This window comes from Hibiscus syriacus, unplaced genomic scaffold (assembly GCF_006381635.1).
Source record: "Hibiscus syriacus cultivar Baekdansim isolate YM2019G1 unplaced genomic scaffold, ASM638163v2 tig00112632_pilon, whole genome shotgun sequence".
NCBI classification, from domain to species: Eukaryota; Viridiplantae; Streptophyta; class Magnoliopsida; order Malvales; family Malvaceae; genus Hibiscus; species Hibiscus syriacus.
This window is the reverse complement of record NW_024063371.1, coordinates 729,620-753,100: the sequence shown is the minus strand read 5'-3', so window position 1 is coordinate 753,100 and position 23,481 is coordinate 729,620. Positions and strand designations below refer to the sequence as shown.

Here is a 23,481-nt window from a genome sequence, read left to right as displayed (position 1 = left end):
AGGCGCGCCTTAGGTTTAATTACCCACCTACCCCGGCCGTTCATACCCCACCCCCTCCCTATAAATACACTCATTCTCAATCACTTTCATCACACCAAATCCTCTCAACTTCTCTCAAAATACTCTTATATCCTATTTTAACTGTTTAAGGTATATTTTATTATGTTTAATATTTTATTTTTAATTTATTTAAGTATTTTAATTTTTTAATATTTTATTTAATTAATTTTTTTACAGATATAAAATGGAAGGAGGTCTACATCGTTTGGATGAAAATCATATATCGCGACATTTTGCTGATACGATAATTTAAGTTATTACTAATAATTTATTTATTTTATTTAATGTATGATTATTAGTTTAAAAATTATTTTTTGTAATTATTTAATTTTAGGAGAGAAACCGTGTATTAGATCCTTTTATTAGGAACCTTAAGTTAGTGATACCTAGCTGTGTCTTGTAGTATTCAGTAGAGGTTAGATTCGGTCACATAGGTAGATATGAGGGTCATTGTAAGATAGAACCAGATCTTATTCTTCCTTAGTGGAGCGGTGGAGGCCGGAGACCCACACATTCCATCTTCCGTGCGGAGAGTGCACGATTACACTTGAGGATGTTTCCATGCACCTGGGGCTTCCGGTGGATGGAGATATGATATCGGGGATGGCACACGGTTCATGGACTGCTTTGTGCCGGGACTATATAGGACGTGTCCCGGAAAGTTTTAACGGTGGTCGGATGCCGTTAAATTGCTTAGATGCCAATTTTTGGGAGTTGAGCGAGGACGCGTCTGATGATGAAGTTAAAATGTATGCACGAGCATGCATACTACAGCTGATAGAAGGGTTGCTGATGCCGGACAAATCGCGCAACCAAGTTCACTGTATGTGGTTGCGACATATTGGCGACTTTCGTCTGGCCGGATCACTCAGTTGGGGCTCGGCAGTTTTGGCTTTCCTGTACAGGGAGATGTGTCGAGCAACTGACTACAGGAAAAATGCTATTGGCGGATGTCTCCTGTTGTTGCAGTCTTGGGCATGGTATCGATTGCCCTTTTTATGTCCCGTTGTGAAGAACTCATTCGTATTTCCGCTACTATTGAGGTAATTATAAAACTGATCTCGTATATTAATCATTTTATACAGTGTATAATAAATTTTGTTTTTCTTGAATAGGTGGTCTACTGATAGGAAAAATCATCAGGAGCTACCTGATGATTTAGAAAAAATTAGGGTGCTAATCGATCATAAGGTTTACACACATGTATGCCTTTTAATGTTTAAAAATCGATTTTAGATTATAGTTGTATAATTAGATTATTATTTTGATAAAAATTATATATATTTATTTTAGTTTGAATGGGTGTCATATTCTAATGATGATGTGAGGATAGTGATCCCACCTGAGTTGAGGGGCCCATTAGATGTTTGGATGGTGATGGTCTATTTGATATGTTATGCGGTCGTCGAGTGGCACTCCACTGATCGCGTGCTCCGACAATTTGGTTGTTTTCAACCAATTCCGGAAGCACTCCGTAATATAGACGAGTTGCATAGCACAGATAGACACGGCAAGACCGATACAGATTGGCTGGTGAGGCATCACGAGTGGGTCGTGTTGTGGGAGGACCGACATCGGCTCCTTCCCCGTAGAGAGCCCATTTTTACAGTAACGGGAAACCATTTCTACTTTCCGATGATACACAAGGGCAGACCTTTCAGCGACGTCGACAAAGACTTTCACCGACACAGCACCATCGTCCCCCGACTCGTGGACGGAGAGCAGGTACTTCCGGTTCATCCTCAACTACACCAGCATGACCTTCACAGCCACCGTCTACAACGACTTACCTTCTGCATCCATATGTGATGTCGCCATCGTTATTCCCTTACCCGATGTCATCGCCACCACCGTCATAGAGTTTTATGACCTCTCCTAGAAGATATTATGGGTCTATGTTTGTAGATCTGACTTGGGGTTCATATGCCCATATTTTGGCGGGTTCAACATCATCACCCATGGCCGCAGCACATACACCTCCTGTACAATTTTCACACTCAGCGATGTTTGGGTTTTATGAGTTTTCCCAGTTTTCGCAGGCCGGTGGGATAGTCAGTCATACACCTCCAGTGTCCTTATTCTATGGAGGTGCTTCATTGTCATCAGTGCCTCATCAACCTAATGTAGATGCTCACGACGACAACGACGACGACGACGATGGTGATGATGATGACAGCGAGGAGTCACAACCACTGATACGAAGAAATCCTCTTCGAGATCGCCAGCCACCGCCCAACGAAACACATTCACGTCGCAGGCTTCGATAGATTTTGTTTTTTTATTATATTTGTATTTAGTTGTTTATTGAACTTTTTTATTATAATTTAATAATTGTGTTCGATGACTTTCTTCAATTTGTCACTTATTGTAAGATCGAATGACATTAACTTGAAGTAAATGCAAATTAAAGTACAAGAATTCTTATTTGATAAACAACTACATCAGTTCCTCATCAATTGTTACTTGATGACAGCAAAAGTGGACATGTTTTTCTAGTGTGTCCTGGGTTTCTACAATGCCCACATCTTCTGTCTTGTCTAAATCTTTCTCGAATATCCATATCACAATGAATTCAATTGGATTTTGGACGACCACGCTCTCTCAATAAAGTTAGATTTGGTATAATCGGAAGCCAATCCTAAACCTCATCAGGGTCTTTGTCATTACTTATAGGGGGAACTCAAATTTGTATACCTTAAAAAATTCATATAGTATGTATACGGGATCCACAAAACAGTTATAGTTTTGACGTGTATGCAAGCAAGCTGCTATAACATAAGAGTATGGATACTTCAGAGCTTGAAAAAACCCGCAATCACACTTTCTGTCATGTAGATTTACTCTTAACGACACAAGACACGAAACATTTCATGTCTTCTAGAGAAGCTTGTTACAGACATTCCATTTGACGCATTAATTTTTTTTGTAGATCTGCAACTAATCTAGGGTGATAGACATGACCGCCTTGCATCCAAGTTTGAGCTTGTCCCCCGAGCTTCGCAAAAAGCACCCCCAAACGAAAATATATAGTTTTTACCAAAGCCGCTATAGGTAAGTGACGTGCACCCTTTAAGGTTTAATTGATTGCCTCAGCCAAGTTGGTCGCCATGTGTCCATATTGATATCTACCATCATATGTGTTCGTCCACATTTCTTTATCGATGAGGCTGATGTAATCGTATTCTTCCTCGTTTTTACCCGCAAATCTTGAAACATTGATTCAAACGTTTGAGGAAGTAGTTCGCAACCTGATCAAAAAATGTATAACTTACTAACTTGCTTTCTTTACAAAATTAAAATGATCGAAAGAAAACAAACTACATCAGTTTCACTTACCCATGCGCACAATTAATTGACGCTCATCATTCTTCTTTTACCTTCCATGGTAGTTCGCAACAATGTGTCGGAGATAATACCTATGTTAGACAAAGGGTGGTTGCCACATTAGACCCAAAGACTCCATTGATGTTTTGATCCCAGCTCCGCGATCTGAAATGACAAAAAAAATTCCTCGTGATAACATGTGCACGTAAGTTTCGGAGGAAAAAAGCCCAAGAATTTGTATCTTCTCCTTCAACAAGAGAAAAAGCAACTGGAAGAATGTTGCGATTGCCATCTTGGACAACTGCCAATAATAATACTTGCTTGTATTTTCCATACAAGAAAGTCTCATCGATCTGGACCACAGGCTTGCAATATTTAACAGCATTAACGCACTGTGGGTAAGTCCAAAAAACCCGGTAGAATTGGCATCGATCATGAAGAACTCGATCATTATGGTATGCATAAGAGGTTTCGAAGTCCACAATTGTCCCATGATTCAACCTCCGCATCAACCTAAACCAGCCTGGAAGTTCGTTGTAAGATGCATCCTATTCACCATGAAGTTTGACAATGGCATTTTGTTTTGCCAACCAAACTTTTTTATAGGAGACAATGTACCCATACTGCGATTGTATAGCTAAAATCAACACAGTAACAACTATATTAGAGCTTGCTTTTACCATGGGCATGATGGCTTGGCATATCACTTCAGCGTCCAAGTTGGGATGATCTTGGTTGACCCCTCCAGCACAACATGTGTGAGGATCGTTGTATACTGTTAGTTCCCATCTGTTGTTTTTTCTCTTCCTCTTCGATACTCGAACCATCCAATTGCATCCGTTTTCGTGTCGGGCACAGTAGCATACATATTTTTCTGTCGTAGAGCGGTCGACTCTCGATTGAACAAAATTACGGATATTGTAATTTTTATAGCCATCATCGCTTATTCTTTGCTTGGAAACTCCATGCCTAAATATAACTCACCATTATTTATTGATGAGTAATATCTATAGTCACCGAGATGAGGCATATCCGCAAATTCTGGCCCGTACATTGCACCATAATCAACTTCATATATGTGTGCTGGAGGGTCAGTTTGTGCCACATTTGCTGGAACTTCATCTACATCATCATCATCATCGGAGTTGAATTGCAATGATTCTGGGTGAATGAATAGTCCAGTCTCAGCACCATCCGCACCAGACTCACGAAGCGGTTCTTCTGGTAGAGATGATGGTTCCTCCATGCTCTTCACATTTAGGTCGAAGAACCTAATACTTCTACGCCTTCCCCTTGAACTATAAGGTATATCGACATTGAGATCAAAAAAGCTCGCAGTCGAATGCCTCCCCTGGAGCTTGAAGTCATCGTGTCAAATGGAAACTGCACAGATTATTGCGTCGATGGCATCTCCATATTAAGGTCAAAGAAATTTGTAGATGAATGTCTTCCCCTTGAACTGGACGTGGTTTTGCCATACGAATTGTTCATGGACCCACCTCGGTACATATCGTAAGGAGTTGCAGATGAATATCACCCCATTATGGCATTAAAATCATTACACATTACTGTAGTCGGGTTGTCAACTTGATCAACTTGTTCAGACAGCCCATAGTGGGAGCTTAATGACTGACCCCGAACAACACACACTTTGGAAAACTCAGTAACACAGTACTACCAAATGATGCTAAAATGCATACAAATAATAGATAAATATATATTTCCTAATTGATTCAGACATATACAAACTTTTATGCTGACCTGAGGTCAACTGATATAAAAGTATTCTAATAATAAATATTAAAAAAATAAATTTTTAGAACAAGTACATATAGATTAATTTATTTATAAATTATACTTTTTGTATTGTGCTCAATAAATTATCTAATAAATATATCAAATTTTAAATAAAAATAATTTTTTTATTAAACACCAACTACTCTCACAGAACAATTACTGCAGACATTTTTAAATACAAAATCACTAGTGTCTACATCAATATAATCCAACTTTTTTTCTAATACATAAAATAACTAAATCATTTGATATTTTTCTTACTTTCTTAATAAAGATTTCTTTTAATTAAGAGTTCAGAGTTTTTTTATATAGATAACACAACACTAAAAATATTAGATTTAAAAATAAGGTCCGACCCAATTTAATTTACCTCCACACTTAATCGAGACAAAGCAAAAATAGTCTATCAAATCTTAATCTATTTAGAGCTACTAAAAATTATGAAATCCAATATTGCAATCATACACTATAATAAAATCAAAGTAACATATAATTGTACGTGAAATTATCTCTCCTAATTTTGACGGTTTAATTGGTTTTAACTAATATTTTTGAAATTATTATAATTAAGTCATTATCCCTCCGACTAGTTTAATTATATTTCGGATCATTAATGAAATTTTAGTTTCTAATTCTTCTAGTTTAATTAGACCTTTTAATTTTAAAATTAATAAAGGTAAACTATAGGCGTTTTCCCGATATATCACCTATACCCTATATATTTCTCTGTCAGGCACCCTTCAGACTATTTTTCCCGATCTAACACCCTTTGCAGTAAGGTGCGCTCCCTGCAGCGCACTTTACGCTGATATGTCACCACGTGGGGTAAGGCGCCCCCTGCAGCGCACTTTATGCTGAGTTGGATACACGTTGTAACATCCTCAATATCGGGTTAGTGACTAAATTGTAAAATTTCAGAATTTGGGGATAAAAGTAGAATAGTTGAATAGTTCAATGATTTATATGATGATATTTTCGAAAAATTATTAGTAATTATTAAAAGAATGAAAGGGCAAAATTATCATTTGACTTTGAAATGATAAAAAATGATATATATGTATGAGGGGATGAAGATGAGGAGATATTTCTCTATTTCATCTTCTTCTTCTTCTCCTTCTTCATGTACAAGAGAAAGAGAGAGCCAAGCTTACAAAGGTAAGTTTTCTCATTAGTTGATTATTTGTTGATTTAAATGTTGGGTTTTGATCATTAAATGATAACTAAGCTTAAGGAAAACTTAAGTTGTCTTAAAATTAAAAGATGAAGAAGTTATGAAAGATTAAAGAAAATGGGGTTTTAAGTGAATTTTTGGAAAAGAGTTGATAAGTTGAATTTGAAACTAAATTTGACTTGTCATCAACTTAATTAAGAGATATGAAGTGATAGAATTGGATTTAGAGCATCTTAAAATTTTGGTATGATTATTGATTTCCATATAAAAGATGGAATTTTGAGGTTAAAGATGAGATAAATTGATATAAATGTGTTTAAGTATGTGTATGTGAGTTAAGGATATGAAAGGGGTTGAAATATGACAATTTTAAATTAGAAGGAAGTAATTTACGTGCATAAATGGGAATTCTGGCAGGTGAATCGATGCACTATGAGTGTGTACCGATGCACTAAGACAATTTTTGAATGTGCATCGATGCATGAGAATTTCGAAGTTATTCTGTGTACCGATGCACCATGGGTGCATCGATACACCCCTAAAGGAAAACTGAATTTTGGGTTCATTAAATTAGCTCAAGTTATTAGTATTGAATTATAAGGTTTAGGCTTCTGATATTCATCTCGGAAATTATGTTTATGTAGATATTGAGCCTAAACAAATTATGGAACAATCAAAGAATTAGGATCGAATCAAAGCAAGGCTAAGGTGAGTGCAATTTAATTGTACTTAAGTTATTGATCAAACATTGGCTTACGATAAGCCAATGACAGAGTTATTATGGTAAGGAGTAATTTCTAAAATGTATGTGATCTTTATGTGTACATGAATATATGGAAAATATGATATCAATTATGTGATTGTTTCACGCGTAGGTTCTGAGAAAAGGAAGATTGATAAGAGTTATGCAAGACAAGTCAGTTCTCCTTTCCAAAGATCAGATCAAAAAAGAAATGAATATTATGTATTTTGTAAGAATGATAATGGTTGGCATGTATACAAAGTCGATAAATTAAGTATTTATTCTCTAATTGAGTTTTATAATGTTTTAACGTATTTATGTAAATGTAACTGCATAGCGATGAAAGGTTATATTTTTATGAATTTATACGTATTTTTATGAAGTTATTGTAGCAGTACTGTAGCAGTGCATCGATTCACTGTTCATACCATATTTTACTATTCATAAAACGTATATTTTCTTAAATTTGTTATAACAAATATGATTCAACAATATATTATCGTATTTTCTTAAAAAGAGTTCAAATATTTGGATATTTTGTAAGAATATCATTTTTTTAAAAGTCAATGTGACATCTCGGACTCGTATTCGGGTCGGATACGAGTTGGGGTGTTACACACGTGGCTAAAGCGCGACCCTTGGGGCACGCCTTACCTTTAAATCTGACACGCGCCAGAAAGGCGCACCCCCTACGGTACACCTTAGGTTTAATTACCCACCTACCCCGACCGTTCACACCCCACCCCTATAAATACCCCCATTCTAAATCACTTTCATCACACAAAATCCTCTCAACTTATCTTAAATACTCTTATGTTCTCTTATAACTATTTAAGGTATATTTTATTATATTTAATATTTTGTTTATAATTTATTTAAGTATTTAATTTATTTAATTATTTTTTTACAGATATAAAATGGAAAGCGGTCTACTTCGCTTGGATGGAAATCATATATCTCGACATTTTGCTGATACAATAATATTTAAACGTTTTAATTTAATTTAAATTATTAGTAATAATTTATTTATTTAATGCATGATTATTAGTTTAAAAATTAATTTTTGTAATTATTTAATTTTAGGAGAGGAACCGTGTATTAGATCATTTTATTATGAACCTTAAGTTAGTGATACCTAGTCGTGTCTTGTCGTATTTAGTAGAGGCTGGATTCGGTCACATAGGTAGATATGAGGGTCAGTGTAAGATAGAACCATATCTTATTGCTGCCTTAGTGGAGCGGTGGAGGCCGGAGACCCACACATTCCATCTTCCGTGCGGAGAGTGCACGATTACACTTGAGGATGTTTCTATGCACATGGGGATGTAACACCCCCAACTCGTATCCGACCCGGATACGAGTCCGAAGTGTCACATTGACTTTTTAAACATGTATTCGTATAAAATAGTGGGTAATTTAAAAACTTTGATAACATTTAATTTATTTCAAAGCGTTTACAACAGATATCAGAGTTCATACCATTTATATCTTTAGACTACATGCCAACTACACTCTGTAAACAGTACATACATTTTCTGATCTGACATTTGGTAAGGAAAACTGACATGTCTTGCTCCGCATTACTCTTTACTCTTCTCGAAACCTACGCGTGAAACAATCACACGCTAAGTCGAAGACTTAGTGAGGCATAACAACTTACAATGCACTTCATAACATATATCAATACATGCATGTTCTGTTCTATCATGTTATACCAATTCCATGCATTCTTCGTATCATATAAAATCATATCAGATTAATTACAGTAAATACATACAGACACATAATTCATCATTAACAGTTTATCATGTAATCACATACTTTTATTGTTAACCTTTTCAATCAAACACTATACACACACAACATCATATGGTTCACGTAACACATTTCAAACCACTTATAACCCCATCGTATACATATCACATTCAGTATGCTTGTTTAATCACTTTATTAGCCCATGTACACTAGTGAGAACTTAAGGTATGTGAGTACATTGAGGTTGTGCACACATATGCTGTCACCACAGCTCGATCAATGTCCCGAAGGACCAGTCCATAGATTCCGAAGAACCTAGGTAATCAGTCCATATGTCCCGAAGGACATAGGTAAACAGTCCGTATGTTCCGAAGAACATAGGTAATCAGTCCATATGTCCCGAAGAACATAGGTAAACAGTCCATATATCCAGAAGAACATAGGTAAACCCTCGACCCTTGGCATGCCAACTATACCCCTAGCTCTCATATCACATAACATGGGCATTATCATTTATAACAGTTCACATTAATTATTCATATTCTTTCTCTTATAACCACTTATCCTTTCTTTTCAGTCACGTATCACATGTACGTGTAATCATTGATCTCATAACATATACTTGTTTTCACATATATTTCATATCATTTCACATATACACTTTCATATCACATGCCATATAAGCTCATAGCTTCTTTCACATTCTCATAGGATCACATAGTTCATATCTTATACTTTGTTTTCTCATGTTCACATATATCATGTCATATGGCTCATATCTTTCTCATGCAGTCACATAGTTCAGTTTCACATATGTTCATATATATACATTACATAGCACATACTTCTCATAACATTACATTCAAAAGCATGTTAACACATATAATCATGCATACATACAATTCATGTCATTCATATACGTATAATCATATTCATGCATTCTAACAGAGGAAATAGACTTGTCGCAAGTCTTGTTTCCATTTAGCACCATAAACTAATTAATATGCACTCACCTGGCCTCACTAGTCAATTCAAATCTCTTATCTTTCCCCTTGATCAATCTTACTTGCCAAACGTTCCGGAATTCTTTATGCGTAGAATCTACATAAATGTACATTTCGAGGTAATCATTAGATACCTACACCTTGTAATTGGATACTAGCAACTTAAACGAACTTATTAAACCAATATTCGCATTTTCCTTTAGGGGGAATCGGTTCCCTACCATGGGGGTATCGATTCCCTCAAGACATTCTGGAATTCTGTCGTTTGAAGGGGTATCGGTTCCCCTTGAATGGGTACCGATTCCCCTTGCCCAGAAATCATATTTTCAACCCGAAAATTACTTCATTTCCACTCAAACCCTTCATATATCATCCCCTTTTCATTCTTAACTCTAGTATACATACTTAAACCAATCTATATTCATTTATTTCATCTTAAACCTCAAAATCCTATCTTCCATATGAGATTCAAAAATCATACCAAATTTTCAATGTGTTCTAATTCCAATTCTAACACTCCAAATCTCTTAATTTAACCATTGACAAGTCAAATTTAACTTCAAATTCTACTTATCAATTCTTTTCCAAAGTTTCATATAAAAACTCCAAATCTTTAATCTCTCTTAACCCCTCCATCATTTGTTTTTAAGATGATTTAAGCTTTCCTTAAGCTTAGTTATCATCTAATAATCAAAACCCAACCTTAAAATCAACAATTCATTTACAAACAAAGAAACTTACCTTTGGCTTGCTCTCCCACGTATGAAGAAGAAGAAAAGAGAAGAGCACTCTGGAGAGTTCTCTCCCTTTTCACGTGTATATAATTCCTTAAATGATCAAATGACCATTTTACCCTTTATTTCCTTTAATAATTACTAATTAACCTTCATCATATACATCCAATAATCATAGAACTATTTCATTCTTCTATTTTAGTCATCAAATTATGAAACTTTACAATTTGATCACTAACCCGGTATTGAGGATGTTACAAATCTCCCCTCCTTATAAGAAAATTCGTCCTCGAATTTTCACTGCACATCTTAATAGGAACACATCTTCTAATGTTCTTATGTTGCTTCCCTGACTTATTCTTTCTTGTCATCATCAGAAACTTACTTTTTAATCCTTTAGTTTTTCGACTATCTTTTTCGTTTATACCTTCATCTTCTGTTGTTTATCATATAAGCAATAACCAGTAATACCAATCCATTGTTGTCTTTTCTCTCATTCGATTATGCATTTTTCCTTTGACCTTTCTAAAATTCCATATAATGTCACTCATCACGTTGACAATAACATTCATCTCATCACTCTATATCAAAATTGTCCTCTGTACTTCCATATTTATCGTATCTGATTCTTTTAAATCAATCCCTTTCATTTCTTTACTCCTTATTCCTTATACATAAATCATATATTTCCTTTTATATTCACATACTCTTGTCTTATCACTTATACTCATCTTTATGTATCAATCTTCATTGCATCCTCATTACTCTGATAACCCATTTCTTATACATAACTTCATTCTTTATCATTTCTTATACTTGTATTTTCCTTCCTGAAGGTTCTATGCAAATACTTATCTCTGTTTCTACATCATAGCTATCTGCTCAGAATATACAACTATATTCAATTTCACATCATAATCAATTAACTCCACTATATCTTTCCTCCAATCTTATAACTCTAGCACCTTTACTCTGACAGCTAGATAATAACTTTTGTTCAGTCTAGGGCACAAGCCCTCTTATACCAATCATATACATTCTTTCCAATCTAAATTATCTTAACATTCGCTTACTCAACTTATCAATTTCACCTCTATTCTCATACATCCTGAAATTTCTTTTACTCAAACTCAACATTCTGACTTCCTGTGTCCTATAATCTGATCATCGATATACACATTCTCAAACTCTTCTTATCAATCCTCAGCTTTACTTAAATATACAAAATTCTTACTTCCTTTTCCTTTACTATACCACATTACTATAATCCAAATATGCAACTATATCCAGATCCATTGCAGATCTGGTTATCATATCCTGACAATATCTTATAATCTTATAATCTAGTACATTTTTATCACATACTCTAGTTAGCCAACGCTAACTTTTTCCATCTAAACTGCAAACCCTTATCATAAACATACTCTTGTTTATGCGCAATACTATCACTTCGTTTCAAACTCATAAACTCTGACTTTATACATCTTATACACTTGTCACTGATGCACTTATCCTTAAGTTCTTCTATACGTACTCATCACATCCTTAGATCTTTTTAACATTCTTATGATGACACCCGTTCACCATATTCTATCTTATCCACATAATAACTCTATATCATTTTTTCCGATTTCAAACGATGAAAACTTTCTATCATTATTCAGATATGATTTCAGCTTTCTGAAATCAACTTTTGATCTTACTAGGCATTTCCTGAGGTGTCCGCTCTTCATCCTGCCTGGCCAGGGCAAGTGAATAGCTATCACAATCAGGAATATCACCTTTCACTTACTTCGAAATTATCACAATCAGATTTTCTACTGTATTAAACTATTCTTATTCTATTAGCAAGACAACATACTCCTTACACAATCAGATCAGAAATTTTTCAATCTATGTTGGCATGTACACCTTTTATGACACTTTGGACTTCGGTTTATGCCGAGAATCGGCTAAACCTTAGCTCTGATACCATTAAATGTAACACCCCCAACTCGTATCCGACCCGGATACGAGTCCGAAGTGTCACATTGACTTTTTAAACATGTATTCGTATAAAATAGTGGGTAATTTAAAAACTTTGATAACATTTAATTTATTTCAAAGCGTTTACAACAGATATCAGAGTTCATACCATTTATATCTTTAGACTACATGCCAACTACACTCTGTAAACAGTACATACATTTTCTGATCTGACATTTGGTAAGGAAAACTGACATGTCTTGCTCCGCATTACTCTTTACTCTTCTCGAAACCTACGCGTGAAACAATCACACGCTAAGTCGAAGACTTAGTGAGGCATAACAACTTACAATGCACTTCATAACATATATCAATACATGCATGTTCTGTTCTATCATGTTATACCAATTCCATGCATTCTTCGTATCATATAAATCATATCAGATTAATTACAGTAAATACATACAGACACATAATTCATCATTAACAGTTTATCATGTAATCACATACTTTTATTGTTAACCTTTTCAATCAAACACTATACACACACAACATCATATGGTTCACGTAACACATTTCAAACCACTTATAACCCCATCGTATACATATCACATTCAGTATGCTTGTTTAATCACTTTATTAGCCCATGTACACTAGTGAGAACTTAAGGTATGTGAGTACATTGAGGTTGTGCACACATATGCTGTCACCACAGCTCGATCAATGTCCCGAAGGACCAGTCCATAGATTCCGAAGAACCTAGGTAATCAGTCCATATGTCCCGAAGGACATAGGTAAACAGTCCGTATGTTCCGAAGAACATAGGTAATCAGTCCATATGTCCCGAAGAACATAGGTAAACAGTCCATATATCCAGAAGAACATAGGTAAACCCTCGACCCTTGGCATGCCAACTATACCCCTAGCTCTCATATCACATAACATGGGCATTATCATTTATAACAGTTCACATTAATTATTCATATTCTTTCTCTTATAACCACTTATCCTTTCTTTTCAGTCACGTATCACATGTACGTGTAATCATTGATCTCATAACATATACTTGTTTTCACATATATTTCATATCATTTCACATATACACTTTCATATCACATGCCATATAAGCTCATAGCTTCTTTCACATTCTCATAGGATCACATAGTTCATATCTTATACTTTGTTTTCTCATGTTCACATATATCATGTCATATGGCTCATATCTTTCTCATGCAGTCACATAGTTCAGTTTCACATATGTTCATATATATACATTACATAGCACATACTTCTCATAACATTACATTCAAAAGCATGTTAACACATATAATCATGCATACATACAATTCATGTCATTCATATACGTATAATCATATATTCATGCATTCTAACAGAGGAAATAGACTTGTCGCAAGTCTTGTTTCCATTTAGCACCATAAACTAATTAATATGCACTCACCTGGCCTCACTAGTCAATTCAAATCTCTTATCTTTCCCCTTGATCAATCTTACTTGCCAAACGTTCCGGAATTCTTTATGCGTAGAATCTACATAAATGTACATTTCGAGGTAATCATTAGATACCTACACCTTGTAATTGGATACTAGCAACTTAAACGAACTTATTAAACCAATATTCGCATTTTCCTTTAGGGGGAATCGGTTCCCTACCATGGGGGTATCGATTCCCTCAAGACATTCTGGAATTCTGTCGTTTGAAGGGGTATCGGTTCCCCTTGAATGGGTACCGATTCCCCTTGCCCAGAAATCATATTTTCAACCCGAAAATTACTTCATTTCCACTCAAACCCTTCATATATCATCCCCTTTTCATTCTTAACTCTAGTATACATACTTAAACCAATCTATATTCATTTATTTCATCTTAAACCTCAAAATCCTATCTTCCATATGAGATTCAAAAATCATACCAAATTTTCAATGTGTTCTAATTCCAATTCTAACACTCCAAATCTCTTAATTTAACCATTGACAAGTCAAATTTAACTTCAAATTCTACTTATCAATTCTTTTCCAAAGTTTCATATAAAAACTCCAAATCTTTAATCTCTCTTAACCCCTCCATCATTTGTTTTTAAGATGATTTAAGCTTTCCTTAAGCTTAGTTATCATCTAATAATCAAAACCCAACCTTAAAATCAACAATTCATTTACAAACAAAGAAACTTACCTTTGGCTTGCTCTCCCACGTATGAAGAAGAAGAAAAGAGAAGAGCACTCTGGAGAGTTCTCTCCCTTTTCACGTGTATATAATTCCTTAAATGATCAAATGACCATTTTACCCTTTATTTCCTTTAATAATTACTAATTAACCTTCATCATATACATCCAATAATCATAGAACTATTTCATTCTTCTATTTTAGTCATCAAATTATGAAACTTTACAATTTGATCACTAACCCGGTATTGAGGATGTTACACATGGGGCTTCCGGTGGATGGAGATGTGATATTGTGGATGGCGCACGGTTCCTGGGCTGCTTTGTGCCGGGACTATCTAGGACGTGTCCCGAAAAGTTTTAACGGTGGTCGGATACCGTTAAATTGGTTAGATGCCAATTTTTGGGAGTTGAGTGAGGACACCTCTGATGATGAAGTTAAAATGTATGCACGGGCATGCATACTGCAACTGATAGGAGGGTTGCTGATGCCAGACAAATCGTGCAACCAAGTTCACTGTATGTGGTTGCGACATCTTGGCGACTTTCGTTTGGCCAGATCACTCAGTTGGGGCTTGGCAATTTTGACTTTCCTGTATAGGGAGATGTGTCGTGCCACTGACTATAGGAAAAATGCTATCGGTGGATGTCTCCTGCTGTTGCAGTCTTGGACATGGTATCGATTGCCCTTTTTATATCTCGTTGTCAAGAACTCATTCATATTTCCGTTACTATTGAGGTAATTATAAAACTGATTTCGTATATTAATCATTTTATATAGTGTATAATAATTTTTTTTCGTTGAATAGGTGGTCTACTGATAGGAAAAATCATCAGAAGCTATATGATGATTTAGAAAAAATTAGGGTGTTAATCGATCAGAAGGCTGACACACATGTATGTATTTTAATGTTTAAAAATCGATTTTAGATTATAGTTATATAATTAGATTATTATTTTGATAAAAATTATATATATTTGTTTTAGTTTGAATGTGTGTCATATTCTAATGATGATGTGAGGATGGTGATCCCACCTGAGTTGAGGGGCCCATCAGATGCTTGGATGGCGATAGTCCCTTTGATATGTTATGCGATCGTTGAGTGGCACTCCACTGATCGCGTGCTCCGGCAATTTGGTTGTTTTCAACCAATTCCGGAAGCACCTCGCAATATGGACGAGTTGCATAACACAGATAGACGTGGCAAGACCGATACAGATTGGCTGGGGAGGCATATGAGTGGGTCGTGTTGTGGGAGGATCGACATCAGCGTCTTCCCTTAGAGAGCCCATTTTTGATGACCTCTTGATGGTTGCTGACGGTTATTATGAGTGGTTCAACAGTAACGGGAAATTGTTTCTGATTTTCGAGGATGCACGAGGGTGGACCTTTCAGCGACGTCGACTGAGACGTTCACCGACACAACACCATCGTCCCCCGACTCATAAACGGAGAGCAGGTGCTTCCGGTTCATCCTTACCTGCACCCGAACAACACGTACTTGAACAAACTTTGCATACATCTCAATATCGACGTCTGAATAATTACTTTGAGAATTAGCCATCATTTCAACATCATCATTGTTCGATAGTTCGAACGCTGTATAAGTTAATGGCAACAATGATGTTGGAAATCTGTACTACAACGACGACATTCTTCTACTACTTCCAACATGAACCTTCCTCAAAATCTTCATTATCAGCTCCTCAAGAGTTATGGTTCTCTTGAATGATATTTTAACACGATCATTTGATACGAAAACAACGTCGGTTTCATCTTCTCGAATTTTTTCATCATAATAAACAATAGCTGAAAGTTGCGTCATTCTTAGAGTTTAAAAGTGCGAAAATATTACAATTGAAACAAACCTGATTAAATAAATAATATATGAACGAAAATATAACACAATAAAATTTTTACACATAAACGTAAATAATTTAAATAATATAATTTTATATTATTACATGCACCTCAAAAATATTTCGACGTATGCTCCATCTTTCCAATTTTACAAACACAAAAAATTAATTGAAAACAATTAGTATAATATTTTTTTTCAAATAATCATATATAATTATAAAAAAATATTATAACAAAATTACCTTATAACCAAAGATCGAACGAACTTCTGAATCAAATATAAGAGGATTGTCGGGTGTTATTTACTAGTTTAAAAGATTGTTGGTGAGAGAGTTTACGGGGAGAGCGCTATTTATAGCCGAGAGATGATGCTTTAAAGCCGAGAAGATCGGGTAAATTATGCAAGGCGCGATCCCTGCACCGCGCCTTGTATTATGCATGTCTGATAATTGAGCATGTGATAATTGAAAATCGCGACCCCTGCATCGCGCTATAGCTCTACGTGGCGTAAGGCGCACTTTCGCCACGTATATCCAACTCAGCATAAAGCGCACTGCAGGGGGCGCACCTCACCTTATGTGGCGACAAATCAGAGTAAAACGCGCTGCAGGGGGCACATCTTACTGCAAAGGGTGTTAGATCAAAAAAAATACTCTGAAGGATATCTGACAGAGAAAATATATAGGGTATAAGTGATATATCGTGAAAAACGCCTAATCTATAACTCTTTTAATTTTATGATATATTAAATTTTTAAGAACTTATACTTTAATTCCATCCTATGATTATACATCTTCCGTTCAACAATATCTTTGACTTTTTTGAATGTTTACCGGTAAAAATGAAATTTACTAGCGATGACCTTGAAATTCTTAGCATGCAATAAATGACATTTACCTACTTCTTGCTTTAAGTGCCTAAGTTGGGTGATTATGATTTATTTATTTATCGTATTAAAATAATTTATTCAATTTACAGTTTAGGAAACTGAATTCAAAATCGCTGGCAAAGATGAAGTCAAGACTCCCTGGTTAACCACTAATAACGTGACACGTTATAACACAGAAGCATGATGGATGTGGCAAGGCATCAATGTGTGATACATGCATTCAAATCCATGGCATCAGTCATTCATCGACATGTAAGAAGAAAGAAAAAAAATACTATTATTTTGATTTCTTTAAAGTTTTTACATTTCACTAACAAACAACTCAATTTTTTTTGGTGTCATTATTTATATAGATAATCACTGTGAAATTGTGATAGAAATAAGAAAAGGGGAACGAAAGGAAAGACAATTTTCACTGTAAGAAATGAAAAACCTGGCCTTTCTCTAACAATTTTACTTTGTTTTGTGCTATATTTATTTTGATTTTTTTCTCCGTAGTGATCTCGAGGTGGGTTTGTTATTTAGTTCGATGTTAATGGAGATTATTGTAGTTTTAGCTTAGTTTCCTAAACGATTCTATCGTTTTTTCCTAACATTTACAACTCGATTCATAAAATATATATATTTTTCTCTTGTTTTATGTCTGGGCTTATAAATTTCAGGTCTTTTTCTTGATCAGTTGATAAAAGAGGAGCTTTTTTTTTAGGAATAATCATCAGACTATGGCGGTAGTTGAGAATGTTTCGAATCAAGATGCGGTGGCGGCGTCGGCGGTAGCAATGAACGATCAGGATCAGTCAAAGCAAAACCATGTACGGTCAAAAATCGATCCCAGCTTACACCAGAACGATCAAGGATTGTACAATAAGATCGGTGGTCCTCATCCTCGATCTAAAGGTGGGGATTTGCAGGGGAGCAATGGTGGTGTTGGGGATGAAGTTGGGGATAGCTTCAAGAGGGACATGAGAGAGTTGCAAGAACTCTTCTCTAAACTTAACCCCATGGCTGAAGAGTTCGTGCCTCATTCAGTTGCTAACCATGGAATCAATGGTGGTCTCTTCACTAACAACTCATTTTTGCAAAACAATAGCATCCCAAGAAATGTCAATGGTGCTGGTGGGCGGGTATGCCATCAAAAACTCAATTTTTTAATCGATTTCCTTGTTAGTAAATGAAGATTGTTTGTCATATTGGTGGTAAAATTTAGAAGAAAAAAAATGAATCAGGGCTTAGAGGATGAAGGTTTTCAAGTTTCGATGAAGTTCTTCTTTTAAGCTTTTGATCGTTGCTTTATCTTTTTTTCAATCCATGCTTTGTTCATTGCTATTCTTTCTCAGAAGAAAGTTTTCATTCAAGGGAAACGGAGACTGAACACCAGAACGAGTATGGCCCAAAGGGAAGCGATTATCCGCAGGACTGTTTATGTGTCTGATATTGACCAGCAGGTATATGTATATATATTCACCACTTTTAGCTATGTTACGATGCAGCAATTGATTCCCTGATTTGTGTTTTTTCATCTTTGAGATTTAGATTCATGTAGTCTTTTGTTTGTTGGGATGTAGGTCACCGAAGAGCAACTTGCAGGTTTATTTGTGAACTGTGGACAGGTGATTGTTTTCATTGGTTGTCCTAAAAAGTTTCTTTTAATCAAATCAATGCATCTAAATGATTTTTTTTTTCTTATGAAGGTGGTTGACTGCCGCATTTGTGGTGATCCTAATTCTGTACTTCGTTTTGCCTTCGTTGAGTTCACTGATGAAGGTGTTTTTCCACCATGCTTAATGCATATCTTACGGGGTTGTCAATCTAACTGTTAAACGAGATATCTACACTTTTGCAGAAGGTGCACAAGCTGCTCTGAGTCTGGCAGGGACTATGCTTGGATTCTACCCAGTTGAAGTTCTGCCCTCTAAAACAGCTATTGCACCAGTTAACCCAACATTTTTGCCAAGGGTGAGGCTCATTCCTGCATTATTATTTGGAGTCTTCTATGCGTTTTCCATTCTTTTCCCTTATTCAGCATGTTAAATATTTGTTCCTATTTCAGAATGAAGATGAACGCCAGATGTGTGCAAGAACTATCTACTGTACAAACATTGACAAGAAGGCGAGAAGCTTTTTGCATTTTGGAATGTTGATTATGAAAAATGATACTGATTGCCAGATAAAGGAGCTTTTTCATCTTTTTATGTGATATTACGCTCTGCAGGTTACTCAAGATGATGTTAGGCTCTTTTTTGAAACATTCTGTGGGGAGGTTCGTTATTTTATTAACTCTGGAGCTCTTTCTTCTATTCATTCATCAAACTTGTTCAGGATATATTTGGAGTGACATTTTGTCTTATGTAGGTTTATCGCCTAAGGTTGCTAGGAGACTATAACCATTCAACCCGCATTGCTTTTGTTGAGTTTGTAATGGTAATTGTTTCTTCCCCTTTGTTCATGCAATTGTTTGAACATGGCTGAGGAAGCTTTCTTTGGTTTATGAGTTTTTTGTCTTTGCATGAACTTTCTTTTATATCTTAAAGATTTAGGTCATTCAGTGGGTATGGTGTTTGTGTTAACTATAGGATACTGTATTTTGTGTGTTAAAGAAACCCTATACATGGAAGAGAGATTTTAACCAGACGAGGCATGAACTTCAACATACAACCACAGGAAACTCAATATTTAACAAATGTGTGATAACACCATTTAACAACATAAACAGGCTCCCATCACATGTAGACAGATGTGAAAGCAGAAGATCCTACTTTTTGATAATCTCGAAAGGAGTAACAAATTTGCTTTATACAATATTACATCTTTGCATTTCCTTTTCCTTTTGAAGTATAGCAGTTGTGTGAAAGTTAAGCTGAAACTTATCTACTTGAGCTATTTTTTGGTAGATTAGAATTTTCTTGGTTGTAATATATCTATTGAATTTGCATTTGAAATCATGTATCGAGTTTTATTGTTTATGAGGAAACTCGTGCAAATAATGTTGTATGTTGCTAATGTAGCAATGACCCTGCACTATTGAATCTTTCTTGTGAGTAAAGATAGCCTGTGTTTCTCCTTTTTATGAAATGTTGTGACGCCAAGCAGCTGGGTAAATTAATGCCCATCCTGCATGTTTCTTTCAGCTATATAAAGGGTGAACTTTGTCTATCATAAAATTCCATATACAGTTTCGATTATGCCTTTTAGTGCCTCCCAAACATTTTCAATATTAATTATGAATCTCTTAATCCTTTGATAAAGGCATTAGAAGAGTACAATGATATGCTACATTTCTGTTTAACTTGTAGTCAGATTGTCATGTGCACCTGTAATATTAGAAGACTGCATTCTTTTCTGATATGGGAACTTGATTATCAATTATTATTGGCTCTGGTGCTTCTTATATTAATGATGATGCCAAGATTGACTTAGTTTGCACGTATTAAAGCCGTGAACGAAGTAACCTTAGAAGCTGTTCTATTCTAGTATGGTGTGTTGTCTAGCAACTGCGGTTATGCTTGTTTTATAATGTAGGCTAAACTAATGAAAATGATCTTGAAGTCCTCATACTTTTTGCAAACCTATGTAAGCGTTTAACCTAAATAAACCCCGAAATAAACACTTGGCATAAATAAATTTTCTACTTCAAAATGAGGGCTTACTTGGTTACAAATCAGTGGATAAGGGCTTATGTAAGTGTAGAAGAGTATAAGGGCTTGTCTAAATAAAGCATTTATAGCTCTGAGGTCTTTATTTATTTATTTATTTTTCATTTTAAATAATCACTATGTTGCATTGGCTTGCTAAATGCGGAAACTTGGACGATAAGCTATAGAATTCTTTTGATCAACAAATAATTTGTGTATGTTACTGCCGAAGGAGTAATCCTAAATGTTTTAGGGTTGAATGACAGATGACAATCAATATAGTTAATTATTTATCGATTGTCTACCTTTCTTTGGTTAGTAAAACCTAACTTGTCATAGGTGTCATGTTTGCAAATGATGTAGCTTCTTTTTCAATATCTCAGAGAATGGATTGCTTCAATCTACTTGAATTTGTAATCTTCTCTTACTTATGCACAGGCTGAAAGTGCAATTGCTGCCCTCAACTGTAGTGGTGTGGTTCTAGGATCCTTGCCCATAAGGTCAGAATTTTTTGCCATAATTTCTCGCCAAAGTCTCCTCAAAATTTGTTTTATATATTACCATAATCTAAATTAACATTGGTTCTCGTGTTTGATCAGGGTAAGTCCATCGAAGACCCCAGTTCGGGTGTGCAATCCTCGCCTTCCAATGCATTGAATCATTCTTGGCGCTCAGAAATTAATTTAGTGCCAGTTTATATAATATTATATTTTAAATTACATACACACCTCAATGTAATGGTGTTTCTGGTGTTGGTCTGCCCTTTATGTCTGATATTGTCCACTGGTGCATAGGAGTCACCTTTTTGTTTATCCATGCAAGTTCCAGTACAGAGGCTTGGATTGGATGAAACTTCGAAGGCTTTTGATGCTTTATTTGCTTACTAATCGGGGCTGGGTTTGTCCCAATACTAAATTGCTCTTTGCGCATCAAGTGGTTCTTTAGTTACTGCTAACGTGCAACCATTGTCTTAGATTTGATGACTTGTGAGGATGGCTGTGCTATATCCCTTGGTCTTAATCTTATTTATCCGATCATCACTAGATTGACCTAATGCTTTATTGTTCTTACATGCATTCATCTGGTTGGTTTTGGGTTGGATCAAGTCAATTTAAGTTTTAAATTTCATGTTTGGTACAATTTGGATTCTGATTGTATAGATTTAAGCTAATTTTTCGTGATTAGGATTTATTTTGATCTGATTTGAATTCGAATAATTCAATTCTGGTTTTTGAGTCCGAATTAGAATTGATTAGAATTGAATCATTCAATTCCTTCATGTGGTCTAAAGAAGTTAAATGCTATTATGGCGGGTTTCTTTTGGGGGGTCGAGTGACAGGAAAAGTGTCCATTGGGTAAAGTGAGATTCGGTGTGCAGACCAAAGTAAATGGGTGGCTTGGGAATAGTAAATTTGGATATTATGAATAGAGCTCTTTTGAGGAAGTGGATGTGGTGTCAATAATCTTGACCTGAAATCCTTTGTTTTCAACAAATTGATTTCCTCTATAGCTTCTTGGATATGGAAATTGATAGTTAAAAGTTGTTATGCATGTGATAATTTTGGTGCTTGTTTTAAGGGAAATACTCATATTAGGGTCGGTAATGGTAAATCATTTTTGTTTTTGGCATGACATGTGGTTAGATGGTATGCCTTTGAAAAATCGATTTCCAAGATTGTTTATCCTTTCGACTAATAAAATGGGAGAATTGCTAACTTTAGGATAATGAGCTCTTCTGGGTGGTGTTGGATATTCAGATGAGGAGGAACTTGACAGGGGAGATGGAGCAATTGCTTCATTTGTATACGTTGTTATGCAATTTTTAATCCTTGGAGTTCATCAATGATAGTTATGTTTGGCTTGGACAGGGTGATGGTTGTTTCTCAGTGAAATCGTGCATGAGACTAATGTTGGATAGGTTAGAAGATAATTCTTTATGGTCAAAATGTGTGGCTAGGGGTTGCTTCTCCTCGAGTGGAGTTCTTTCTGTGGTAGGTGGTTTACAAGAAGGTGACAGTGAAAGTTGAGTTAGTTAAGCATGCTATAATGGGGATTGAGGATCATTCGTGTCTTTTGTGTGGAGGTAATATAGAATCTGTTATTTTTTGTTTTATGCATTGTCTCTTGGGGTTTTTGGACGAGTTACATGAGTATGTGGAACATATATTTCGCTGTCCCCGAGAGCCCGACTGATATACTTTCAGCCTGGTTTGGTTTGATCTCGAAATCAGTCATATGGACCTTTATCCCTAGAGCAATATTGTGGTCGTTTGGAAGCAAAGAAACGAAACTGTTTTTACTAATGGGAATTTTGATCGAGTTCAGCTTTTTTCTTAGTAAGATACAAAAGTGGCAACATGATTCTC

The 23,481-nt window shown here is 35.5% G+C and overlaps 1 protein-coding gene across 6 annotated transcripts; it reads left to right on the top strand.

The window, feature by feature from the left end:
- Positions 1 to 17,815: 17,815 nt before the first annotated feature.
- On the top strand, positions 17,816 to 22,030 carry LOC120182224 (polyadenylate-binding protein-interacting protein 11-like). 6 transcript variants are annotated; one of them, XM_039187224.1, is made up of 11 exons: positions 17,816 to 17,900; positions 18,190 to 18,607; positions 18,821 to 18,928; positions 19,049 to 19,093; positions 19,175 to 19,247; positions 19,327 to 19,439; positions 19,534 to 19,593; positions 19,696 to 19,743; positions 19,836 to 19,904; positions 21,554 to 21,615; positions 21,715 to 22,030. In XM_039187224.1, the coding sequence occupies exons 2-11, from the start codon at positions 18,206 to 18,208 to the stop codon at positions 21,770 to 21,772; spliced, it is 1,038 nt and encodes a 345-aa protein (XP_039043155.1). In that variant the 5' UTR covers positions 17,816 to 17,900; positions 18,190 to 18,205; the 3' UTR covers positions 21,773 to 22,030. The 6 variants fall into 6 exon arrangements, with proteins under 6 accessions (XP_039043155.1, XP_039043154.1, XP_039043156.1 ...); XM_039187223.1 differs by having other exon boundaries at positions 17,841 to 17,900; positions 18,163 to 18,607; XM_039187225.1 differs by lacking the exon at positions 17,816 to 17,900 and adding an exon at positions 17,905 to 17,991.
- Positions 22,031 to 23,481: the final 1,451 nt, after the last annotated feature.

Bases quoted from the DNA above. Each gene is read 5' to 3' on its own strand.
- LOC120182224 (XM_039187224.1), top strand. From the start codon at position 18,206: ATGGCGGTAGTTGAGAATGTTTCGAATCAAGATGCGGTGGCGGCGTCG. The intron at 18,929-19,048 runs GTATATGTATAT...GTTGGGATGTAG, and splicing joins TGTCTGATATTGACCAGCAG to GTCACCGAAGAGCAACTTGC. The intron at 19,594-19,695 runs GCGAGAAGCTTT...TACGCTCTGCAG, and splicing joins GTACAAACATTGACAAGAAG to GTTACTCAAGATGATGTTAG.